The 22,768-nt window shown below is 36.2% G+C and overlaps 1 protein-coding gene across 1 annotated transcript; it reads right to left on the reverse strand.

The window, feature by feature from the left end:
* Window positions 1–9,156: 9,156 nt before the first annotated feature.
* LOC133857299 (indole-3-pyruvate monooxygenase YUCCA2-like) lies at window positions 9,157–12,469 on the reverse strand. The gene is made up of 4 exons (XM_062292510.1): window positions 11,345–12,469; window positions 10,486–10,734; window positions 10,017–10,139; window positions 9,157–9,897 (listed from the first exon to the last, which is right to left on the reverse strand). The coding sequence occupies exons 1-4, from the start codon at window positions 12,026–12,028 to the stop codon at window positions 9,679–9,681; spliced, it is 1,275 nt and encodes a 424-aa protein (XP_062148494.1). The 5' UTR covers window positions 12,029–12,469; the 3' UTR covers window positions 9,157–9,678.
* Window positions 12,470–22,768: the final 10,299 nt, after the last annotated feature.

The raw sequence follows: 22,768 nt of genomic DNA on the forward strand, positions 1-22,768 counted from the left end.
TATATCATGTACGTTCCACTACAACAAAACCAGCAACAACAAAAAATTCAGAATTCCTTCAAAAAAAAATTTCAGAATGCCTTCCAACTTCCTTAGAATGCGCAGCCAATGGGCCGATTGAGATAGAGTTAGGCCCACTCGTTTCTTGTGATATATGGGCCAAATCTTCGAAGTCCTAGTTCGAGTTAAGCTTTTAAATCGGATGGGCAAACTCTAAATGGGCCTAACCGATGATGGAAGTAGGTATTTTGCAAACTTCTACTTAATGGGCCAACAATGCCAAGGCCTAATCCAGCGAGCCTTATATAGATGGCACGAGTGGTGGATGGGTAAACAGCAGGAGCTGCCAAAACGGCGTGTCGGAATGAGGGAATAGAAACTCAAAATTATTTATCGAGACAAGCATCGAGAGGGATGAATTCATAGAGGTTAATTTTTCAGGCCCAACAAGGATGAAGTAACCTTCGGCACAATTACTATTTCAATGGAAGTTCTCCAACAAATATTTGGTAATTAATTAAATAGAAATTACATTCAGTAACTATTTTTTTTTTTTATATATTTTTTATTATTAAGTAAGGTCTGACGTGGCAGGAAAAAGATGCATTGCCACATCAGCTAAATGAAATGAAGGTGGGGTCAGGGTATGACAAATAGCACATCCCTTTGGCAAAATGTGTTGAGTAATGCGAAGTGGAAATTATAAGATTGGACATTGAAGTTGATTCTATGTTACAATAATGTTATATACAGCACTGCTATTTTAGGTTGATTCTATGTTACTCCTAGGTTTTGTTAATTCTTGAAAGGAAGAGAGGAATTAGTGATAAAGAGAAGGCTATGTGTAAAGATATCTTTTGATCATATGCTATTTGTTAAAAATAAAAACTATGAGATGATTAATTATAAGGTTGCTCGGTAAAGTTTTTTCCAATTGATTCATGTGTGTTGGAGTACAATCGATTCGAGTCAAGTATTGAATTTTTAATTTTGGACCATTTAATTTTATTTCAAGTACGATGTAAGTTCAACCTTATTACTAAACTATATGTTTAAACTTCATTAAATTATTTATCAAACGAAATCTTGGTTATTCATGAATTGTTCAATTTTCTTATTCATTCTTCTTACAAAATGTACATCGTCATTATTTATATATATATATATAAATCTATACTAATAATTAGTTAATTAATTATTGTTAAGATTTTATTATTTGAGTTAATTAATTAACCTAATTTTTATTTTTAAACCTATAAAAGTTAATTTCACCAACCTTGTATTTTTGATAAATCATATACATTTTATCATCATGAAATGAATTATTTATATTATATTGTATAATTTTATCTACAATATGAAACAATTCAATCTCCGGTGTGTGTATATATATATATATACACACACACACATAAACATTCATTATACACACACATACACATATTTATATCATGACACAATCACAAGTATTCAAGTTATATTTATTATATTAGGAAGAAGACTCCATTTAATTAAGATTTTTAAATGCCTAAGATATTCTCATTACAAAGTTATAAACAATGCTACAAAAAATAATAAAAATAAAGTTATACAAATTTATATGAGTTTAGGCTCATTCAATAAATGAGTCTAAATTTATGTTTAAGCTAAATTTTTTTAATAAATAAATCAAATTATAAAGTAAAGCTCGAACAGCTCATGAACGATTTGGTTTATTATAGTCCCAAGTACAATGTTTTGTTTTTTGTTATTGGTCCCAAGTACAATGTTGAGCAGTCCTAAAAAGTCGATAAACAAGTGTGATAGAAGTATGTGTTTAGATACGAGCGTGTACGGTGCCTATATAATTAACTTTTGGGTTAAATACGGTTTTGTCTCTTATGGTTTGAAGATATTATTTTTTGTTCTTTTTTATTGTAGATAGTACCTCTTTTATAATTAAAGACAGAGATAGTATGTCTGCCCAAAAATTGACGGAAGTCCTTGTCAATAACATATAGTACTTGTGATATAAAAATCAATTTGATTTATTTCGTACCTTTCGCTCAATGAGAAAATGGGCCAGATTCTAAAAGATCAAACTTATGAAGTAGAAGAGCGTGCGCTAGCCCAAATTCCAAATGAATGAAAATGCAACTGAATTGCGAACCACACCAAGGGTATTTTTTTTTTTTTAAAATAAAAAAATTATAGCTTTTAACTTTTTTAAAGTTTTTATTATTTTTAGTTTTTTAATTTTTAATTAAGCATATGACATGTATTAACTTTTTAAAGGTGTTTACGTGAATTTCTGTCAATTTTTAGACAGAAGTTGGACGGAGGTACCATCTCCGTCTTTATCCATAAACGACGTACCATCTACGATACATAATGAATCACAATGGACAAAAAATAAAGTCTTTAAACCACAGGGAGGTCAAACATATTTAAGTAATTTAACCCTTAACTTTTCTTCCTACGACAAGATGGCCGACCATTTAAATTGGGATAACGTGACTGTAAAAATCAGTTTGGATTTTTTCTTTTCTTTTTTACTAGTGTTGATTTAATATTTAATTTTTACTTCGACGTCATCCCAGTTATCTATCAATAGTATAATAATCTATTGAATTACATTATACTCAATCATAGATGATTTTAGATGGGGACATTTTAAACATTCATCTCTTAATCATTTATGAGATAATTGCACAATTAGTTCCTGTAGTTGCCTTAAATTACAAATCATTTCATGTGGTATCAACATGAATTCAGATATCCATGTGGTTGGCTTAATTTACAAATCGATTCCTAGAGTCAAATTTTGTTAAAAATTTTGATAGTTTCCATTAAACGTCATGCCAGCACCAACAAGATGGCAACACACATATATATATATATTAAAAAGTAAATAAATAAAACTTATTTTTTTAAAAAAAAGAAATTAAAAATAAAAATAAAAAAATAATAGATTCTGGCCACCCCCAAGATCTGGGGATAGGGGTGTAAACCCGGAGCCAGTTTTCAATTATTGGCTAAAACCAAAAACTGGCTCTAGGATCCTTGGTTATTAAATTTCAATAACCGGAACCGGAACTGGGTACCTCGGTTAATTGGGGACCCCGATTAACCGGGTTATACCCGGTTACCCCTGATGAAACCGGTTATTCGGACCGAGTCTCTGCAACCAGCAAAAACAATATGTCCCAATCAAAACAAAACTCAAATTTTCCACCCAAATAGTCGCTCACCGACTCGTCCATGACACACACCCAACTCATCGACTCACTCACTTCCCACATCTCTCTCTACCACTCCAAGTCCCACTCCCCAAGCCCTAATCCTAGCCCCACCAGGTCCTCCATTCTCAAATGGTTTTCATCTCTCATTGTCCACCAGCGCCAAGCTCACCTCACGGCCGTCAATTCCAAGTTCGTCCAAATCCTCATCCAAATGCTCCACAAGCTCCAATCCCAATACCACGGCTCCTTCATCGCCCTCCCCAACCTCCCCTCACGTGATCTCCCCACTCTCTGCTTTAGGAAGTCACGTGGCCTCCTCTCTTGCGTCGCTGAGTCCGACAAGTTGAAGCGGCTGATCTTCGCTGAAGGGAAAAATGTGGGAGGAGTCGGAGGTGAGTTGGTGGGGAAAACTGAAGAAGAAGAAGACACAGAGACTTTGTGAAAAATGCATAGATTTGTGAGAAGTGGGGAAAAAAAAAAGAAGAAGAAGAAGAAGAAAAGGCGGAAGAGAAGGAAAGGAGTAGGGGTGTATCCGTGTATTAGGGTAAAGGGCAATATGGGTAATTTTATATTTTTTAATTTATTATACATCCGGAGCCGATTACCTGGTTATAACTAGGTTTCTAACAATTCAATAACTGGCTTCAGATGCTTGGTTTTAAATATCAGGTACCAAACTGGTTACCCGGAGCTGGTTGATGCCCGATTACGGTTTCTTGGCCGGTTATATCCGGTTCGGAATTACACCTCTATCTAGGGGTGGCCGCACGCCACCCCTGAGCACTAGGAGTTAGGAGTGAGCATATACCTGAAAACCCGCCCCGCCCCGCATGCCCCGCCCCGCCCCTAAAATCGCGGATTTTAGGGGTTTTTTTGCGGGTGCGGGTTGGTTTTTAACCAACCCGCACGGGGCGGGGCGGGGCACGGGTTAAATTATTTTTTTTGCTCGGATCCCCGCCCCGCCCCGCCCCATGTACATTAAGAAAAAAACAAAAAACAAAAAACCCTAATATTAACCTAAAGCAGTAAAGCGCCGCCCCCTCTATTTTGTTTTCTTTTCTTCCATTTTCTTCCCAGACCCTCTCCCCCATCTTCCAGATCTGCTTCTTCTTCTGCTTATTTCTCTTGAGCATAGCAATTCCTACATCGGATCGGCTTCTGCTTTTCTTCCTCAGGAAATGGGTACGCATCCTTTCCTTATTATTGTCATTTTAGGGTTTCTTTCCATCCTCAAAATTTTGATTATTGTCGTAGTTTTAGTGCTACTTCTGCTAAAACTACCAATAGTGGTAGAGATATTGTGGAAAGCCCCAATCAGTTCTTGAAATCTGTGGGAAATTGATGCAGATCTGGAAGCTTATTTTCAACTGGGGAAGAGGACGTGGGGTGGCAAACAGCCAAACAGACATCATTTCTTTTTGTCTTTGTTTTTAGGTGGCCATTATGCCTCTCAGATTACATTCCTTTGCTTCATTTTCAGCTTTTATCGTCTTAATATTTCTTGCTTTGGCAAAAAAGTAGATAAACAACTGTTATGATTTTCTTCAACTGCTGGGGATTTTGTTGTGAGTCTTCTGAAGAAAATGTTGTGCCTTCAGCCCTTCACTTGTTCATCCCCGCGGGGATCCCCGCATACCCGCGGATCCCCGCCCCGTTCATCCCCACCCCGAGCCCACCCGCCCCGCACGGTTGCTGAGAATTTTTCGCGGGGCGCGGGTTCCCTTTGGGGAACCCGCAGGCCTGCGGGGCGGGGGCAAAAAAAGCCAATCCCCCCCCCCCCCCCCGCCCCATGCTCACCCCTACTAGGAGTAGCCACACGGCAACCCCAGACCCTTAGGGGTGGCGCGCCGCCACCCCTGACCATTGGGGGTGGCCGCGCAGCTACCCTAGGCCACAAGGGGTGGAAACCCTTTGTTTTGTTTTTTTTTTTTTTTTAATTTAATTTTTTTTAAAAAAAAAATTATTAAGATGAACACGTATCGCCATTTTATTGGCGTTTACGTAGCGTTTAACGGAATCTGTCAAAATTTTTAATGAAATTTGACTTTAAAGATCAATTTGTAAATTAAGCCAATCATAGAGATCTTTGAATTCATGTTGATACCACATAAAATAATTTATAATTTAAGTTAATCACAGAGATCAATGGTATAATTATCCCTTATTTATTACTATTTTTTATATAATTAAGTTTCAAATTTATCATTAGATTTATAAGATCTATATTAAATTCTCAAACCTAATGGTAAATTTAAAAACAAAGATAGGCAAAAGAAGATCAGTAAATAATAAATTTGTATCATTTTGGTCGGAGTGGGACAGCCGCCTGTATCGTTGGAAGAAAAGTTAAGGATGTAAATATGGGACAGCCGCCTGTGTCCTTGGAAGAAAAGTTAAGGATGTAAATATCTATATATATATATATTGTGGAGTAATTGAGAGAATTCTGAGTGCACACTGAACTTTGTGGATCCCACCCATCTCCCAGCAACTGAGACTGAAGGTCAAGTTGAAGACCCAAGTAACATGGAAGCCAAAATGTCTGAGGATCTCGTTCTTTATTCTTGGACTACTCTCATTTGAAGCAAGAGAAGATTCCCTCAATATCCGTTGAGATTCCAAGACGATGATCAAGACGACGAATATTGCCACTAGAAAAGTGACCTAGCTAGTGAGTTGGAGATTCTCCTTTAAAACCTCTCCACAAATATTCTCTCTTCCAATCAAAGCGGGGGAAGATAAGGAGCAACCTTTTACAATTGCTGTACATCTCTCTCAAACCCCTCTTGGGGAGAGAAGTGAGAGGGAATATTTTGCTGCAGATCTTCACTTTTTCTCTTCAGCTCAACCTCACCAAAGCAATGGTGAAAAGGGCTAGCTATTATTAGAAATCATTGGGTCGTGGTACGCGTAGGAGCTGGGCCATCAACTAATTTTGGTTTCTTTCAAGTGATAACCACATCATTCCAAAGGGATGTCAAAAAACCATTTAAAAGATTGTCACGTTTGTGATGATAGAAACAGATCGATTTTGATTGTTAATATCGACACCTGCAAGACTGTTTGTAGTTCAATATATATTAATCCAATCATGCATGCTAATTTTTGGCTTTACGTTTTTTAGATGTATTAAATGATGACCATTTATTTTCATAGTTTAAGCTGATCGATGTGGATGTGATTACTGTTTACCGACGATGGTGATTTCATGCTCCTGAAAACAGAAAGAGAAATTTCACCATAGGAGAAAGGGCATGGTCTAATGATTGAAGAAGACCATACGCAAGTGGTGGTCCCGTATATTGAAGAGAAAAGCCAAAGTGTGCTGCGTCCATCTCAACATTCCTTTTCCCTCATGACTACTCCTCTACTCACTCTCCCTAATGCTTCTGACGATTCGTCGTCTTCTTTTAACACGCTCGCCCGCGCCTGCATGTCTTGCCCTTTTCACTACATTATAATAAAGTATACTCAGACAGGCTAGGTATCCATTTTCTCCACGTTTGATGGCCTTCTCCAGATTGCTCGGAATCCTTCTACAATTAGCAAATTAATATCTCTTCCTTTACGACCGCATGATCAACTCCCAAAAATTGCTAGCTTAAACCGTTTTATAGGAGATATTTACTGTTCAACAGCGGATGATTAGGGCAACACTTCAATGTATAGAATCACGCAAAAGTTACCGTAATATTCAACTCGGTGCGATGAGGCCTATTGACACCACACAACTTCCTAATATTACACAATAATATTTGCTTTTCTTAAGGACACACTTCTAACTACAAATGAATTAACAACCCTTGTCTTTCCCTGTGGAATAGTAATAATCTCAGAATTTTTAGAGCAATAGAAAGAGCAAGGGAAGTACATAAAGAAGTAGGTCTCAAGTGCTCTCTGGTGAGCCTTTCATAGGCGAGAATGTTAGCTTACAAAGTAAGCTGATGCTTTTTTAGAATCTGAAGAGCTAGCTAGAGCCGAAACTAGCAAGAAAATCAATACTATATAATTAAACTCGCTGGAAATTAAAAGAAAAATAAATGGGCTGAAGAAGAAAAAAAAATATTTGTAATTAAAACACACACACACTACTACTACAACAGGCCAGGGTTGAGATATTAGAAAAAATCTCTATGAAACCAAATATCAAAGCAAACATTTAGAAAGGAAATTAATTTTCTTTATTAAATGGTTGCAGATTGTATGAAATAGAGTGATAATTGAACTGGAAGTGAAATAATTGGAATATCACAATCTAACCCAAAAAAGCCACCATAGCGGTTATGCATTTTATCTTGAACTAATGGCAAATGGTCCTGGAAAAAAAATGTAGAATTTTCAATCATACAGTTACCACAATAAATTTTTGGACCACGCACAATAAATGCAGTAAATCTATCAATCGGATGGTCCAAATCCACGATCGAGCATGTGCAACGGCCAGTTGTACGTACAACGTGGGGAAAGCTGCGACGGGGTGGCGACATGCAATGCCGGTGTGGCTATCACGTGCAATCTGGACCATTTACGTTGTCTTCGTAGGGCAACTCAATTACGTCGTTGACGGCTTGAAACGACCTTAAGAGCCTATATGTATATATATGTATATATATATATATATATATATTCGGCAGCAGAAAATGGCTTATATATCCCGAGGCATTGTTTTTTGCTTTCTTGGTGATATTTAAAGCCCTAAATTATAAAGAGATGTTAGTGGGAGAAGGCGAAACATGCACCAGCTAGCTAGCCCCTAAAGAGATTAGAGTTTTGTTTATATATAATTAACCTTTATTTTTTTCTCTTTGGAGTGGCCTAGGCCTGAAGAAAAAAAATTGGAAATAGTCGGCAGCAAAACGAATTAAGGGGCAGCTAAGGTGGCATTATGAGATATGATGGGCCAGGCAATTATTAGTAGGCCACGCTTGCTGGTCCAGACTGCGATTTTACAAGTAGAAACTTCTTGATGTTGATAGTCTCTCTCTCTCTCCAGTTTACTGTCTTTATTCTGAAAACCAAAGATTCGATTTGTATCTTCTCAACAATAAACTCCATTCGGTCGGAACAAATCCCACCGAGAACATATCATCTACATTCAATGTCCATTTCCATGTTTCTAGCCTTCTAGCTAAGCTACATGCAGTTTCATCTTCTCGGGCTAAAATACAAGTTTCCCATATATATTTTTTGAAAGAACAAAAAAACTACTAATGATCATATGAAGTCAACAACGGGTTACATCCAATCTACAAGGGATTTTGGTAGATTTGAAGGATCTGTGCTGATAAGAAAGAAACGCATGCATGTCATATGTTTGCCAGCTACCTACCAAACCTGCCCGAATTTATTCGAGATCTTGACGAAACTGTGCGTGTTAAATTGATCATGTACTAAGAAACTTGTCATACCCTTTTGCATATATCACTGATCGATCATCTTTTTCACTAATTGGGTATGAATAAGACCTTATTCATTGACAAAAAGAACTTTGCCATAAATACATGAGACCCCATCCAAGTGTTGACAGGGTTCAAGATGTGGTGGAGATTGATGGATTTTCCAATAAACAATGGTGGTCCGAGCTAGTAACTGGTGAGGGGATATAGATATATAAAAGGAAAAAAAGAAAAGAAAAAGAAAAAAAAAGGGCCAAAGTGATAAGGCAATGAAAATTATAACGATTGATGGAACCCATACATTATGAAAATTATTGAAAAGTTTATCTGCAAAGCATCAAAAGATAACCTGAGGGCCACTTCACTTTCATCTTCATGGGAACTTTACAGGGACTAAATCATGCTTTTTCTTTCTCTTTTCCACACAATAAGACATATAATAGTCCCCACTTTGTAGCTCTTAATTTGCTAAGGATGGATATCTATTTATTTGATTGTTCAGTAGATAGATGTATTAGATTGGTACTCTAGCTAGTCAATGAGAGTTACAAATGAATGTTACATTGGAGAACCAATAATACAAGTTCGAATTGATGGAAACATCATATTTGTACTATACACATATTACAAATTCAATTAAAACAAAATGGTTTATATTCCATGATCACCACCACTGCCACTACCACTAATTAACATTTACTGAAATATATATAGTAAAATACACTACACCCTCTAAAGTTCAATACAGTTCTAGTTCTATGAACACCCTAAATTTTTAATTTTCCTAATCACACCTCTTCATGATATCCAATGGTTTTAATCAATTATTTCCATCCAAAAATCATATTTTAACGAAATTATAATAAAATTTCCTTTACCCCCTCTTCCCCCGGCCAACTTCTCATCCTACAATTCCCATGTCCTACTTTTTGTTTTTGACAGTTTTTTTTTTTTTTTTTTTTCAGTCTAAACAAATGGGGGAACCTTCTTGGCGTAACCTGTGTGGTCAAGGCCCCATGGAAGTCCATACCTTGATTATATCTCTCTCCTTTCTCAGTTCTTCATAATTGTGGTGGTGGCGCACGAGCAAATGCCCTGAAATGGGTGGCCTCATCTTTCCAGCGATGCTCTATATCTTCTGCAATTCTCCTCGCATCGATAGACGTGCCGAGCAGGCCACGCTTGGTAAAGCCCACGGCGTACAGCCCGCATTCGCCTTTCCATCCATTTGGGAACCGTTCCCGAGGTAACCCATCTTTCTCGGAAAACATTTCACTCTCCTGAGAAGTTAGAACTACAAAATTTCAACCTCCTGGCCTTTTCATTTTTCTTCATTCTTATAATGAAGATGGATGAATATGAATATGATATTTTATTAAATCAAACACTTAGTAATTACCTTTAACCAAGATGGTACGTTACTTTTGTAACCCGTGGCTAAAATGATGGCATCGAAATTTTCTACCGTCCCATCAGCAAACTCCACAGCATGGTGTTTTAGTCGCTTTACTGCCTTGTATACCTACACATTGGAGGGGTGAAAAATTACGCTTTTTCTCTGGTCAATCTTGTATGGTTAATTAGTTTCAGGACTAAGTAATCAATTATGAATAGTAAGTTACTTTTAGTTTTGGTGTCTTTAAGTATAGCTTTAAAGTTTGACCCGTCTTTAAGTAAAAACAATTTTATAAGTTAAGCTCCCGGGTGAAAACTTTCACCCGAGTTTTATCCGACCCATATAAAAGGGGCGCTTTGGACTGTGTTCTTGAGATCTAGTCATGGCAATAATAATTAAAAAAAAAAAAAAAAAAGAAGAAGAAGAAGAAGAAGAAAAAAGAGGAGGAAAAAGAAAGTAGTCAATTATGAACCTTAATGTTTCCAGCTTTGATCTTAGCGAGTGTTCCAACGTCCAAAACAGGTGTCTTGCCGGACTTGCTCTTGAGCTCGAGAGGACCAAGCTTTGGGCGGTGCAGTCCAAATCGAGCAGTGTCGCCAAGCATGAAGCGTGACATTAGAAGCAAGAATTGATCCACAAGGCGCATGGGGAGCCACTTGAGCAAGCACATGGAGAGCCCAAAAGTTGATCTTCCCAGCATCTCTTGGGGCAAGACATGAATCTGCAACATAATTTACGAAAAAAAGATGAGGTTAAAAGCCTAGAAAAGGGGCTAAAGATAGAGCCATGAGAGCAGTGATGAATCCCAAAAGTTCGTGTTCAGTGTGCTTAATTCTTCTAGCTAGGACATGGCTTCCATATCATTTTTCCATACTTAAGAATCTGCAAACGCTGACACTCCCTGTGGAATATTTTTATTTTATAGAGAGAATTCTTATACAAAAAAGAAAGTGCATTAGACTGTATGCCATAAGAGTTTGGGCTGCTGACAATAGTTTGCGCATGCCAACAAGTTCCAAGAAAGTTAGAGAAGAAATGACATCTCTTCTCCTAAAAAGTTCTTTATGTAACTTCCATACTATATTACCCTACTCTCGTTTGCTTTGGAGTAAAACCCTTGGTACACCTCAGTCTAATTAAGTCAACACCCCAATGGTACACAATAGTTTAAATCATAAACTAAGTACTTTCCTTTCTCAAGTTTGAGAATTATTTCTTGCTTAATGAAAATAATTAAGCTAATTCTTCAAGGAGAGTTTTGGCTCATATTTATCTAAAGCAATGAGAAGAATCAATAAGAGTTAAAAAAAAAAATATATATATATGCTCACCGAATCTCTAACGACGAGGGAGGGGCGAGCATTATAGTTGCAGAGATCCAAACAGACCTCCATGCCTGAATTCCCACATCCGACCACCAAAACGCTCTTTTCACTGAACATATCTCCGCTCTTGTACGCGCTTGTGTGAACAATAGGCCCCCCGAATTCATTCATTCCCTCAATTTGCGGCACGACATTCTCGGCATTCTCACCGGTTGCAACTATCAGCCACTGCGACGCGTACTCTGCTTCTTCGTTTTTCAAGCCCCTCGTCTTGACCCTCCAAAACGGGCAGCAATGGTCAAGCTCCGCGCTCACCACTGTTTTGTTGAATACAGGCTTTATGTCGAAACTGTCAGCGTAGGCCTTTAAATAGGCGAGGAATTGTTGTTTTGTTGGATAGGTGGGGAAATTATTGGGGAATGGCATGAGAGGAAGCTCACAGAACTGCTTCGGAAGGTGGAGACGGAGGCGGTCGTAGGTTTTTTGCTGCCATAAGGAGGCTATGCAATCGGCTCTTTCGAGGATTAAGCTTGGAACACCTCTTTGTTTAAGACAAGCGGCTGTGGCTAAACCTGAAGGGCCAGCGCCGACTATGACAGGTCCTGGAACCCATATGCACCTTGGCTTAGCCATCTTCTGGTTGTGAGGATCATGGGCTCGTTTGCCTTCCAATTCTTTCAAGTAGTCCATAAACAGCAAGCTAGTCAGCTATATATGTATGTATATATATATATATATATATATATATATATATATATATATATAAGACAAAGGAAAAGAGTTGGGAAAAGAATGATCAAACTTGCGGTTCTTCTGAGCTTGGAGAGTTCATGCAAAAGAAGAAAACTGAAGACGAGATATGATTTTGAAAGAGAAACACTTTTTTTGACATGAAAAAGAGCTCAGGAATTCGACTAGGGATTAGCTAGCTAGTCGGAGATTTGAGGCAGATCTCTTGCGGGGTGTTATTGGCAAGTCCATGATTTCTTGAAATATGGAATCGAGAGGGTCTTATCCACTTTTGTGAAATGTGGGTTTTGTTCACTGGAGGAGTAAACGGGGGAGCGACTAGCGAGAGCTGCGAAACCAGAACAAGCTCTTTTGCTTACACAGAAAGAAAAAGTGTGAGAAATAAAGAGGTAACTTCACTATAGCACTGCAGTGGGCTACTAATATATATGTGCATGGTGGGTCAGTGGTTAAATCTTAATTACGTGGGGCTACAATTAATTTTATATATATATATATACACACACGTGGTGGCTAGCTGGGTCAGTGGTTAAATTGTATTTTTAGATAAATAGTAAAAATTAACTTTTAAATTCATATTTATAAAAAAAAATTGTCACCGTATTACAGTTATATGATATTTGTATATCAATATATTAGATATATAGCATTATTCAATAACTTTTATAGCGAATAATACTTTTTAATAAACTCTTAAATGATTGTTATACAACTTGATGTAACTGTTAAAATCAGCCTTTCAATCAGCAATTGCAAAATAATAATTTTCATTATCATATCATCATAATGGTACACTGTATATAAATAGGATTACGTACTGTTTTATGACATTAACCAATAACAACCTCCTATAGGGAGAGAGAGAGAGAGAGAGAGAGAGAGAGAGAGAGGTAGCCATCGTTACAAGGACATGTTGCTACTCTAGAATCCTATTGATGACAGTGCTCAATCAAGAGAAGTGGGCGGTGGAGATGGTCAACCAATCGATCTTCAAGTATGGATGCTTAGGGTGATCATAAACAGAATAGCAAAAACAAATTAATAGAGAAAACAAAAGAACACGAGACAGTACCCCAAGAACCAAGATTTACGTGGTCCATGCCAGTTTAAAAGGCTTATATGTATCCACTGGCAAAACAACAATAAGAAATCCACAATTTAAAGAGATACACTTTATGGTTCGCACATCCTCTCGATCGAAGAGTTAATATCACTTAAATCTCTTAGAACACAATAAAAGGTATCCAAACAAACTTCAACATTACAATATTGTATTGATTTGAAATATCCAAATTAATCAGAACAGTAAAAAAGTGTATCACCGGCAGCCCGGCCAGTCCTCCACTTCATACGGATGATCAGTTTCACATTGATTTCTTACTAGATAAAACTAGTTTTGAAAATGATTTTAAGGAACTTCAATTATAACTCAAGTAAACCTTTGTAATTTTTAGAGTAATAGCACGTACGTGGTCCTTATACAAAGACTTATAAAGGTTGGATAAGGTGTAAGATGAGGTGCGGGTCAAAGAGAAATACAAGACATATACGCTCAATGGGAGAATCTATCACAAGAAAAGACTAACCATGCTAACTAGTCCCTATGCCAACTCTCGTTTTCCTGATTGAAGACCAGACATGATGCCCTTTGTTGAATATTCTACTGAATTGAAGATTCAAGAAGTTACAGATTGTGATGTTTGGCGACAGAGATGCACCAGGCATTTGTATTTCTTTCTATCAAGTGATAACTCTCTGGAATCAAACCAATGCATTTGTATTTGGCAGGTTCAATACTTCTAGAATTGCACCAGAAAAAAACAAAAAAAAATGAAGAAAGAAAGAAAGAAAAAAAAGAAAAGAAAAGGCCTTATCATCACCTATACTAGCTAATCAGACACTACTGCAAACAATTAGGTAAAAATAGCGTTCGATTTAATTTGTTCTTTGTACTTGTCCGGTTGTCCCCTTGTGTATATGCTGTCTAGCGCTTTGCTGTGTTTTCATAAACAACACGATGGCTTTCCTCAATTTGATTATGACATTCCTCGAGTTGAGTTGATGTTGACTTGGATTGATCCTTATTGAGACAATTATCGAATGCTTAGATACCAAGTATCACACGGATATGATGCAGTTGAAGATCGAGGACAATGCCAAGCAAAAATGACGTAGCACCAGTGGCAAAACACAAGAACAGTAGAGAATTTTACACAAACTCACGCGTAGAAAGCTATGGAGTCTCATCAAATCTGTTGAGAAGTCTCATCTCAAGGATTTGTGATAACTTTAGAATTCTTTGCATTGAAAATTAGTACGGATTTGTGATAACTACAGTTCTTGAAGCAGAAGCCGCCATAATTTAAAGAGCTCAAGTGTAAGAGTCTATAGGTTTTACTCACTCTCAAAAAACGCATTAAAAGATGAGGGGTGTCTATGGATTATAAAGTGCTCAGGTCATGTATCTCTTGACGTTATAGGATACTTCAACACGCCCTTTCACATGTGACAACTTTTGATCAAACACGTGTTCAACATCGAGAGGGAAAGTCACATCATCATCCAGGGAATCCGCTCTGATACCATGTAAAAGTCCATGTGTCTTACTCACTCTCAAAAGACGCATTGAGAGATGATGGGTGTCAATGGCTTATAAAGTACTCAGGTCATGCATCTCTTGGCGATGTGGGACACTTTAACATCAGGTACTCGATATGGATTCCCATGATTTGACTAAATGATGTACAAGTCTAACATGGGAACGAGGGCCATTGATATACGGAGTATCCCCAGCTGAGGAGACCCGGCCATCTAGGTCGTGCGTGCAATTGGGTCCAAACCATGGATCCCTATGGGCCAGTTGAAACGGCCAACCAACGATTCAAAGGATAAATGAGGATTTGTCATAAGGGATAACTGTTCTACCACATTGTCCCAACTGTCCCAATATTACTGGCAAAGAATCAAGCAATGCAAGCCTTAGCCTTCCAGCAGAGACACAACACTATAAGACATTTGATAATGGTTGTTGTAATACCTCCGATCTTTAATTAGGTTTAACCATGCTCCAATTATTGTCTTAGTAAGTTGGGGTCAATTCTTGGTAGGAGAAGTCAGAGATTTGGACTTGGTAAGAATCTGCATGGATCAATCGATGGAAGGATATATCGAATGATCGATGTGGGATCGATCAATCGATACCAAATTTACCCTAATGAACAATTGACGCGTGCATCCAATGATCGATGCCAGCTAGCATGCAATTAATTTTGTTTCCTCACCCCTTTTGTTCGTGCATGATAGGTCTATTTAAGCCTCATTGCGCTCAATCACGCCCTTGCCTCAAAAAAAAAAAAAAAAAAAAAAAAAAAAAAAAAAAAAAAAAAAAAGAAACTTTAAAGAGAGAGTGAGTGAGTTTGAGAGAGAGAGAAGGTGATTCATGGTTGAGCATGTGATATCTTGTTAGTCTTGCATTACTAATCTATTGATTCAGAGCTTAAATGTAGACGCATGGAATTATATTGAAAATTCATGATAGATTTAACGTTAGGTTAGTTATGTAACGATAATGGAAGAACTTTGGTACGTATGAAGATAATATTTGTGATTAAACCAATGTTAGGAATGATACTACAACCATAGAATGTGCAACATTGAGGTTTTAGTTAAGACTTTTGTTGAAAATTGGTTTCTGTCAATGTAACATTCCCAAAATTAGGTGATTGTATTTTCTTAACTTGGAAAGTTATTGACAATTCATTTAACTCCCTTGACTAGTAATTGACTGGTGGAATTACCAATAAACTTCTCAGAGTAAAAATGGCATGCAGAAACGAAAATCATGATCTAACACTTTTATTAAGAAACCTCCAAGGCCTAATTATGTATAATTGATCATAGATTCAGAGCCTCGAAATAGATATTACTATAACAATTAAATTCTATTTACTCCAACCAAACAATATGAGCCATCCACTTGGCATCTTCATTCAAGTGAATTTCTCACTCTACCACCTCGTAACCTACTAATCTGTAAAACACCGATGTATTTTACAGTAGAAGAGAAATAACTGCGTAAGTCTAACGACTTAGTAAATAAATAATTACGAAACTGGTTATACAATAAGCTTTAAGTGACATTTAATATTTTCGAAATTATAAAAGTGGATTTTTACAAAATGATGTGTGTTGCCTACGTTATTATGCATGATAAAATGTCGTTTATTTTAAAGAATTGATGAGACATAATTCTGATAACAAACACTAATATTTTAATGCAGAGAAAACATGCTATATATGTAAATGTGTAGATAAAGTCATAGCTATTGTCTATATGGTCTATTCTAGATATTAACCCCTTATCGGTAGGGTTGGCGTTGTCCCAATGAACCTGTAATACAACATCGGTGCCCCTCATATTGTACGCATACCGTCATATACTAGCAGCCCAACTGAATTCGACTTCGGGTGACCTACGCTACTAGTAAAGCCATAACCGTGACCCCCATTCGTAAATGGTGCCCCAATTACAAAACAATTATTGGATCCAAAACCCATCATAACATCAAAGTAATCTCTGTGACCAAGGGGTCAAGCTCGTAGAGTAAGCTTGTGATCGACGACGAACATTTGATGTTCATACCGAACGTTCGATGTTGAGACATTGAACCTATTTTTGAGCAGTTTGGAGTTTAGAACCTTCTTAACTTAAGATTAGAAAACTAATAATGAACAATTTCACAAATTTTGAGGTTGCAGAGTACCAAGAAGATTTCACAAAAGAATCATATATCAATGTGAGTAAAACTCACACGAATACTTGTTATTATAATCCCCTCATAGCATGATTATTTTATGTATTAAACGTGCATGCTTGCTGCTCATATGAATTACATTTTAGAATTATGCGAATTCTACTTTTTGTGAAAACAAGTATGAATAATGAAAAATTGTAATATATGAGTTTTATAAAAGCATGCAAGTAAATTAAAAGACATATGTTAATTGCATTATATGACATTATGCTTCATGTACAGATGACGACCATGGACTTCCCATTATACAAGTTAACCCTACGGTTTAGAGATTTATGTTTATTAATTGTATGACTTTAGATCGAATGGTTTTATAGGTAACCGTCGCATGCAACCATATGCGGGTGGTAGGCATCATTAGTTGTGTAGATCATCTGGAGTTTAAATCCAGTCAGGCCACTAGCGAAGATGGTATGCGTGCTTCATCGAGACACTAGTATCGTACTACAGGTACCTCGAGACAGTAACAACCCTACCAAGAAGGAGTTAATGTCATGGATAGACCATATGAAATTGAATTATGACATGTCAGCTTTAAATATCATATGTTATATCTATAATGTATTATTATGATATTCTTGTCATTTAGCAGATGACTTCATTTTACATTACTGCTTATGATTTATAAACCTTTTTCTAAACAATTGAGTTCACCTTGTACATTCTTACTCACTAAGTCGATGACTTACACTTATACATTTTTCACTAATAAAACATGTGTTGTTTTGTAGTTGGTTGCTCTCTCGATGATGATACTTTATGGGAACCCGCACAGGAAACTCACTATTGATGACTTAGCAAGGAAATGTTTGTGGAGAAACCCGAGATGGTGGAATATATGCGGACCCACGAGCACGAGGAAATGTTTACCTAGAGTACGATTGATATTGTATCTTCTATTGAGTAGGCTATGAAAATCTTAAAGAATTTAGGTATCTTGTATTTGATGACTTATGACGATAATTTCCAACAATTGGTTTTGTAATATTTAACTATCCTACTTAATGATCGATCATATAGACCCAGACATTGGATGATTATGTTTAAGTTATGATATATTATGTTATGATATTTTAGTATACTCTGGTTGTTATTCTTTTATGAAAATTTAGAATTGGCTATCTAATTATGCAAGTGACAAATCTTCCATTGTACGCTCTCTAATGAGAGTTTTGAGATCCCATGGTCTTATTTATTCGATAAGTAAGACATGGAGGCAAACCGTGCAATTAATTATTAGTTAATTAATTTATCGGAGCATTAATTACAGTTGTAGGAAGCAATGAATTCAGCACCACTAACTTGTTAGGACCGTACCTCACCAGTGAACGACACTTGTCAAGGGATGTAAACCGAATGCCACAACTAGCCAAGATAGTGCCTCATTAATGGACGAAACCTAGCTAGAACCATCTAGGGAAGAGAAATACTCGGCATAAGTAAGGCGGATACAACCACTCCAGATATATACTCTCTATACCTTACTGAAATTGCATTCTCCTTTCCATCAGAGAAAACCCCTTACTAACTTATTCATCAAAGGTTTTCTTTGCTAGCACCTTTGAAAAGTCTCCAAACTTATTTTTCATTTCTCTCTTTCTGGCATTCTTAATTGATATGAGGTTGGTCGTGTGACTGTCTGCATCAACATCTTCTAATTGCAAGAAGGTGAATATCTTTTATGCTTGTAATAAAAAAAATAAAAATAAATAAACAATGTTTGGCAAAGATATTACTGCGCACATTAATTTATAATCCAATTAATATTGAATGTCGAATGTCAATATACTGTGTTTTGTGGTCACTGACTTAATCTCCATTTGCAAATCACATACTTGAAACCTTGAGGTTTTCAAGGACTCTATTCTTTTTCTTTGCATTCCCCGATTGTTTACAGATTCCCCAATCATTTAGTGGGATGGTAAATTAAAATCAAAGTACACTAGTTTAACCTACACACAAAAAACAAAAAACCAAAAAAAAAAAAAAAAAAAAAAAAAAGTACACTAGTTTAGTCCAATCTCCCATTTGCCTCTTCACATTCACACTTTCCACTATATCTTGTCCTTTGGCAGCAGAGAACCAACCAAACTGCCTCCACCCAAAATCATATGCATCTCTTTCTTTCTTTCTTTTTTTCTTAATTTTTTTATTTTTTTAAAAAAAAAAAATCAACATCAAACGTTTAGCTAGCAGTATCTTGGTTATTTTAAGATTCTTTTCCTTCCATACACACTTATTTCGCATGCTCAGAAGAAGATTTGCCTTTTGTTTTATTCTCGACGTTTTTTCTCTTCTAGATTTTAAACCCCCTAGCCCTCTGACACGTGTGGAGGGAAGAGCTTTCCACTCTTGTCCCACTCACTTATGGATCTCACTGAAAATTACTCAATAACTTTGGGAACGTACAATATAAATATTTCTTCTCCTCACATATAAATAGTAGATCTCACCATGAATTATATATTATATTATGTGAAAAAGGAGGCATTAATATTAATTAATCCCCATGTATTCCATAATTTTGATACTTTTCACATCTGGATGAAGAATTAGCAATTTACTCTTCTTTCTTTTTTTTCTTAATTTTCTTTTCCATGTTATAATTACAAGTTGTACGTGTCCCTTGCTTGTCTAAATTGAAACTATGACATCAATAAAATGTTAACCTACCCCTGATGCACTTGCACCCTAGTAATTACATAGATGATGGATCATGAGGTCGTGGATTCAAATCGATCTTGACAAATACATAAACTAATGAGAAATGTTAGTTTTATAACAAGTGCACAACTTGAGCACTCTTCCCCATCACATGAGGGTGTAGTCCCCCCTCATGTGAGGGGGAGAGTGCACTTGTGCACTCTTGTAGTGCAGCAATCAATTATTTAAATCAATTGTCAAGCAAAGAAAATAAAAACATCATGAGTAATGATATTCATTTCACATGTACTGATTGACATAACGTGTTTTAAGTGGTTGAAATGAAAATTGGTTAAAACATGTCACATGCATCAACCAACATGAAATAGGTGTAAAGAAGAGCGTTATACAAACATAATCATTTAGGATTATCGCGCACACACAACTCAAACAAACCAATCTTTGTAGTGATTTCTGGTCTCGATTTTTCAATAAATAATTAAGAATATTACCCCCATTCATTGTACGGACTATTATGCATAAGCTAAACAAAAGTAAAATAATAATATAGCAACGGTCCTATACTAAGGCCAAAGTACAATTTAAAGCTCTCAATATTCTGTAGCTACTTTACCCCCATTGGATTCCTTACAGGGGAATGTTAGGCAGTCAACTTGTAAAAACCGAAGGACAATATTAATGAAGTGTCATAGTTAAGTACCAATTGTGCAGCATTTCAAAGTGAGGAAGATTTTGGACCATCGTTTGTGCCCATTATCATAATCTAGTTTGAAACTGTTTATATAGAGCAGTCCAATTCAGAATCCATGCCCCGTATAGCATGTCATGATGCCATCTTTTACGTTAGTCATATATATATATATTCACAGCTAGAAGCTAGAGTTGAAAACTGTTGTCCAATCGAGTAGTTTCTTTTTCATATATATTATTCTACTGATGAAATGATAGAATAATATGAAAGCTTTTGGTTGTGAGGCTAAGTAAGTTACCAAGAAAAGGAGAGAAGGTTGGTTAATATAGTTAATCATTTCTTAGTAATCAGGAAGAAAGAGAGAGCCCTGCTGGCTAATGCTTCAAAAAATATCCATATTTCAGTACATAATTCGTACACTAATTACTAAAGTATCATCAACTAACCTTGGATTTGATCATACCTAACTACCTTTTACGACATCTAGCAAACTCTTATCCACATGAATGTCATGATATATATATATATATATATATATATATATATACAGCATGAGGGATTAGTGCTTCAAGTTGGCAACGTTTCATACGATATAAGGTCATGACAATATGGTAGTGGTGGCTCTATCGACTAATTGGTGTGATTACTAATACTAACAATAAAAATCTCTATGGAAGTTTGACTAAAGTTATTAATTTAGTGCTTTTGTTGGGTGCTTTCACCTGGTGGATGTGTACTTGAAAGCTCCTTCCTTTACACAAAGCACACGGTGATAGAATCAAGGGTTTTCTTATCCCGTCAACATTAAAAAATGATGGGTGTATTTTATAGGTATATAGAAATATAGGGTATGACTTCATGGAATAAAATTCCCACCCAAGTACTTCGGGCGGCTTTGCTTAATTAATTTATATTATACTAATAAGCCTCAAATTAGAAGGCTAAGCACCTACATGAAGCCTTTTTGAGGTAAAGGAAGCACTTCACCCTTTTTGTACAGAAAGACTTCCCCATTTGGTATGTACCACATTTTTTAATTGTTACATGGCACGTATTCTGCTTACAATACCCACAAAAGTAGGCTATCGATCGTGTTAAATTATATATATGTGCAAATCACTTTTTAACTATACTTGTAGAGAAAATACATACAAGCAGATCGATATATGTTTAATTATCTCGGATTAACTGTACGTGCTAGAATGCCTGAAGCATGAAAGGTCCATTATAATGAATAACTCAGTTTATAAAAAAAGAAAAAGAAAGAAGCAAGTGCAAAGTTTCAAACAAAAACTAATTAACTCTAAGTTCATTAATTAGGATCTCTCCTCTGCTTTAGGGGCATTAATTATCAATTGATTGGTGTCCCTTTGGTTATACTAATGATCCCCTCACCAAGAACTATACAAAAGAAAGAAAACCGAGGGCAAAAAATAAAGTATAGTAATTCCCCTCCATTTACAATAGCAACCTCAGTGAAGCTTGACTGTATATATATATCTTGACAAAGCTAGCAATTATTTTTAACTGATTACTTTTATTAAATTTAATGTTCTAGTTGCATCAAATTAGTTGTCAAATCGTCCCCTGGCTTGGATGACAGAAGAATTCATCATATTTTATGCTGAATATATACAGTCGAATTGTTAGTGTTTGTTTGTTTTTTTACTTCAATGAATCAATTCTTCTGGAGGATCATATACCATTCTCCAGCTTTTCTCATTGTACGTCCATATATTTTTCATCCTAATATTTTAATTCAAGTGCTAGCAGGAATAAAACTGAAAGCTGATCGATGGAAATCATCAGGAAATAGTGGGGGGGCATTAGAGAAAGGAGAAAGTTAAGCATCTGACTTTGACACAAATAGATAGACAGTGGCGTGCTGAAAAGATCTCGCTAATTTGGTGCCTATAACTACCATTAATCATGCGAGGTTCACTTAGTTTTTTAATCAAATAACCTGAAGAAAAGGCTAGCTATACATGAAGAGTTAATGCTTGTTTAGTCATTAGTTCAATCTAAATCAGACTGATTTTTTTATTATATCAAAGTGGGTATTATACAATAATACAACCAAACCATTTTCCTGATCATTTGCTAATAATCAGATTGGAATTATTTTAATCCGAGACTGCGACTAATATGCTGTGAAAATCTAAACGTGGGGGTGTGCCTAGCTAGCTACAAACTGAAAAGGCAGTGTTTAATGACATTTGATCACATCTTAAAGCCAAAAGAACATACTTGAAATAAGGAAATTTATATGAATATTTTAATAGCCTATAATTTGATGAGTTGATCAGCACCTTAATTAAGTAGCTAGCTAGTGCCAAGAGCGCGCATGTCACTTTCTGCTCTCACCTATGGCGATTCATTCTCCTTGAGCCAAAAGTTGGCAATTTTATTGAATACCAAGAACACTTGAAACACGATTGTCAAAACTCTATCAAATGCGCATGTCTATATGATAATGATATACGAAAAGCTAGAAAACAACATTATATATAG

Source organism: Alnus glutinosa, chromosome 14, assembly GCF_958979055.1.
Source record: "Alnus glutinosa chromosome 14, dhAlnGlut1.1, whole genome shotgun sequence".
In the NCBI taxonomy this organism is placed as follows: Eukaryota; Viridiplantae; Streptophyta; class Magnoliopsida; order Fagales; family Betulaceae; genus Alnus; species Alnus glutinosa.